Genomic DNA, 5,000 nt, shown 5'->3' with positions numbered 1-5,000 from the left:
GCCCTGGCTGCTGCCACTTGCTAGTTTTGCTCTCTGCTCCTCTGGTTAATCTGTCCTCTCCCTTAAAGTCATACTGTCCCATTTTTGGAAATAAGCTAATTTTACACCTCTCCTTGAGTTAGATGATTGAGTTTTACCTTTCTCCTGTGCTTTCAACCGTTCTCCAAGTATGGCAGTGCAAATTTTACCTCTAACCTAGCAGTTAACATTGAGTCCTATGAGACCAGTGAGCCGCCAGCTGGTCTCATAAGACTCAATGTTAATTGCTAGCTTCGAGGTAAATTTTGCACAGCCATACTCAGAGAACGGCAGGAGGTACAATAGAAAGGTAACACTCAACCATTTAACTCAAGGAGAGGTGTAAAATCAGCTTATTTCCAAAAATGGGACAGTATCACTTTAAGCATGGTAGTCTGACTCTGGTCAGGACAGAGCGGAGGGTAGAGCAGGGTTGTTACCAGAGTCTGATGTGCTAAATAGGGCTGTCCTAAACGATTATTTTTCTCCCGATTAATCTATCAACTATTTTTTTTCGAATAGTCGATTAGTCAAACGATTATTTTTTCAAGTACTCTAGCACTTTAATCTTCAAGGAAATTGGGAACAAAGAAAGAAACCGTTAAAATTAGGTCCCTGAGCTCACAATGAGCTTTAAATCATGATAGTAGCTTATTTACTCCGTGATACAACGTCCAATTCATACGTGCTGGGCAATTTTAGGTTTTAATAAAGTAATAAAGCATTAGTAAAGTAAGTAAAAAAGCATTGAATTAAATGAAACGATTACTCGACTATGAAAATTCTTTCCGAATAATTTTTATAATCGATTAGTCACGATTAGTCGATTAATCGTCCCAGCCCTAGTGCTAAAGCAGTGGTTCTCAACCTTTTTTGAACAAACGCCCCCTTGGTTACATCACAAGTCCCCAAAAGCCCCCTTCAAATCATCAGAAGCCTGACAACGCCCCCCTTAGTATAAAAAAAAATAAATGGACTAATGCCCCCCAATGGCAACTAAGCTCAGCTGTATCCTTCTCAATGCCCCCTCTAGAGCTTTCCAATGCCCCTTGGGGGGCTGTACCGCCCCCATTGAGAAACAGCACTGGAGAGTAGAGCAGGGTCATTACCAGAGTCTGATGTGCTGAAATGATAGAGGGTGGCGGCCAGGCTAGACTGCATTCAACAGGGTTTTAAAAATCCCTTATGTGACTTGTGATAAAGGAGGGAGGCTAGGCTAGACTGCATTCAACAGGGTTTTAAAAATCCCTTATGTGACTTGTGATAAAGGAGGGAGGCTAGGTGATTAATTATGATGTGCATTATAAGTTGTTATAAATGCGTTTATAATGCGCTATAGATATGGGCTTCATAGAAAGTGTTACCAAAATCCCTTATGTGACTTGTGATAAAGGAGGGAGGCCAGGCTAGACTGCATTCAACAGGGTTTTCTGAAAAAAAAATCTGGCAAATAACAACTTTTAAAAATCCCTTATGTGACTTTGTCAATGCATTACTCTGTGAAGGCAATATATGTTGCTATTCAACCGTAAAGCTATTTGCCACATTAATGGTAATTAATGATTTATTGAAATGCAAATGGTTTTTTTAAAAGTTGGAGGTCATTCTGATAATGCGTGTATTGGTGAATTGGTAATGAAAGAGCAACTTTTAAAAAGAAAAGTTGTTTCGGTCTTCGGCTACCCAAGAGATTAGAGTCTCTAAAAATGTGAATCTAGAAGGGTTCTTTTCACGCTTTTATAAGTTTGATTAAGAAACATTTTTTTTTGTTGGAAATATCATTTTAAAGGTTGAGTTGGACATTTGTTGTATAGAGTTCGTCAGGCTGCAAACTCAATGTTGAAGTAGAATGCAAGAATACATGAACCTGGAGTGAATTAATTGACTGTATAACTGAGCTGTTAAAGTTGCTGTATCTTATCTTGCAGAAATCATCGCCAACCCCAAGCGGTTCAGTCAGTGTGAGTTCCCGACTAGACGCACGGAAATCCCGGTGAGCAGTAATAAGCCGACGGAGAAGACGAGGAGGAATGCTAAGGACCAAAGCCAGCCGCATGTAAGCAACTAGAATTAGTGATGTTACGAAAAGATTGAATTAAATTAGCATCACAGTTACATTAAAATCTATTAGAAGCACTCCACCAAGGCTATGGGGTCACAGATGCCATACCAGCTGTGGAATGATATGCCTTCAATATAACTTAAAAAAAAAACTTTTTTTTAAAAATCCTGCATCACCACCAAAATGTAATCACTTGTTCCTTTTGTCATTTCCAACAATTTCGTCAATATCCATTCATAACCTTGTTATCTTATATGTGTGTGTGTGTGTGTGTGTGTGTGTGTGTGTGTGTGTGTGTGTGTGTGTGTGTGTGTGTGTGTGTGTGTGTGTGTGTGTGTGTGTGTGTGTGTGTGTGTGTGTGTGTGTGTGTGTGTGTGTGTGTGTGTGTGTGTGTGTGTTTGTGTGTGTGTGTGTGTGTGTGTGTGTGTGTGTGTGTGTGTGTGTTTTTGTGTGTGTGTGTGTGTGTGTGTTTGTGTGCGCCTGCGTGCCTGCGTCCGTGCCTGCGTGCATACGTCCATGTGTGTGTGTGTGCGCGTGCAATTCTACTTGCGTGTGTGTGTGTGTGTGCATGTGTGTGTGTGTACAGGACAGAGTGCTGCAAGTGTGTGCATACTCGGGCAGCAGTGACAGCGAGAGTGAAGTGCCAGCGGAGTGTGTGAGAGGGGCCGGCAGCAACCTCAGGTCTCCGCAGCAGAGGACACACACACAGCTCAACAAAACACACAGCAGCGGCAGTGGCCAAGGTCAGAACACACGCGCGCGCACACACACACACACACACACACACACACACACACACACACACACACACACACACACACACACACACACACACACACACACACACACACACACACACACACACACACACACACACACACGCACACACACAACCTCAGGTCTCCTCAGCAGAGGACACACACACAGCTCAACAAAACACACAGCGGAGGACAAGGTCAGAACACACACACACACACACACACACACACACACACACACACACACACACACACACACACACACACACACACACACACATGCACACACACAGACACACACACACACACACACACACACACACACACACAGACACAGACACACACACACACACACACACACACACACACACACACACACACACACACACACACACACACACACACACACACACACACACACATCCACACACACACACGTACACATGTACACATGCACACGCACACACACAAGCAAACACATGCACACACAAAAGCACATTCACACTGACCTTCACACTGACTTCTGTTGAGAGCAACACACACACACATGCATGCAGGCACACATGCACACAGAGAAGTAAACACATGCGCAGACAAAAACACATTCACACTGACATTCACACTTGACTTTTATGAGCCAAACACACACACACACACACACACACACACACACACACACACACACACACACACACACACATACACACATAAACACACAGCTTGCTGGAACAATCAATAAGATCTTACACTTCACTATTCACACTTGACTTGCCGTCGCAGATCGCTGGCCCAGTGTAAGCACTTAGTCCCCACCCCACCTGTCCTGCATGGCTGGGTTTTAGTCACACACACACACACACACACACACACACACACACACACACACACACACACACACACACACACACACACACACACAAACAGTGCTTCACAACAGGCTTACCGTAAAAACACATACACTTTGTTCAGGTTCAAGATCTAGTAGTTGGAGAAAGGTATTGATTTTGATATTGTTTTTTTTATGTCTACATTGACATTAAACCGTCTTTAGTATCGTGGTATTGCTTTGAGTGTTTTACTTGGCTAGACAATATAATTCCAACCCCTTTGCTGAATAAATGGGACAGAATACACAAGCAAAAAATGGTTGAACACGTTTCATGGTTCTAAGCGCCATGGCAACCATTTGTATAGTTTATATTCAGCCACTACTGGAATTAATAAGTGAGAAATCAAGTTATATAAAAATAAAATGATGGGGATGGAGAACGATAGCGATGTTATCACTGCACAGTCTTATATTGTGGACAAGAGCAACAGGCTTGATTTCATCCTAAATATCAATGTTTGTACCGGTAAAAAAAAGAAAAAATGTATCTTACATTTTCTGCACGGTCTGTCTTCACTTTGATGTTCTTTTTAATTGGGTCATGTCCAATGAAATTGGACAGCAAAAAGAGAGCAAGTGTGTGGTTGCTGAGGTTGAAATCATCACATTGTAACATACAGCATATTAAAACAAAACATGAAGACCTCTACGCTCAGGTAGATCTACACATATAGTTTATCGTTACCATGGAAACCATTTAAGTTGTCCATGCTCCTAATTGTTTCTGTTGCTATAACTTCTACTTCCATGTTTTCCTCCTCATCCATTCATTCACACACACACACACACACACACACACACACACACACACACACACCACATCCACAGTTGGCCGAGTGGAGGAGCTGAAGAGGAGGAGTTTCGGCGGTCTGCGCTCCACGCCGATCGACTTCGCCCATCACCCCCAGCACCAACTCCCGCAGCAGCATCAGTACCAACTCCAGCACCAGCCTCAGCATCAGCACCAGAGGCAGCATGGCCGGAGTGGCAGTGTCGGGGGCAGCATCGGTGGTGGCACCACGAGTGGCATACCCGGATGGAGTGGAGGGGGAGGGGGCCCCAGGGCAGATGGCGTGGGGGGCCCCCACGGCGGCAGGCCCCGGTCCCAGTACCTTCCCCGCAACACTGAATACTCGCTGGATGGAGCGCTGATGACGGCCCCCAGCAGCACCAGAGACAATCACTGCGTAAGTACAGAGAGTGTCTGTCATAAAAAAAAACATACACACACACACACACACACACACACACATGCAGGCAAGTTTAAGCACAG

At 44.0% G+C, this 5,000-nt stretch overlaps 1 protein-coding gene across 1 annotated transcript in view; it reads left to right on the top strand.

The window, feature by feature from the left end:
- Nucleotides 1–5,000, top strand: part of LOC134464273 (nck-associated protein 5-like) — a 220,299-nt gene that overhangs the window by 186,402 nt on the left and 28,897 nt on the right. The window contains exons 17-19 of the mRNA XM_063217744.1: nt 1,947–2,074; nt 2,667–2,823; nt 4,556–4,914. Coding sequence (XP_063073814.1) covers nt 1,947–2,074; nt 2,667–2,823; nt 4,556–4,914 — 644 coding nt within the window. The remainder of the gene's footprint in view (nt 1–1,946; nt 2,075–2,666; nt 2,824–4,555; nt 4,915–5,000) is intronic.

The sequence above is a fragment of the Engraulis encrasicolus genome, chromosome 15, assembly GCF_034702125.1.
Source record: "Engraulis encrasicolus isolate BLACKSEA-1 chromosome 15, IST_EnEncr_1.0, whole genome shotgun sequence".
NCBI lineage: Eukaryota > Metazoa > Chordata > Actinopteri > Clupeiformes > Engraulidae > Engraulis > Engraulis encrasicolus.
This window is presented reverse-complemented; position numbering and strand designations above follow the sequence as displayed.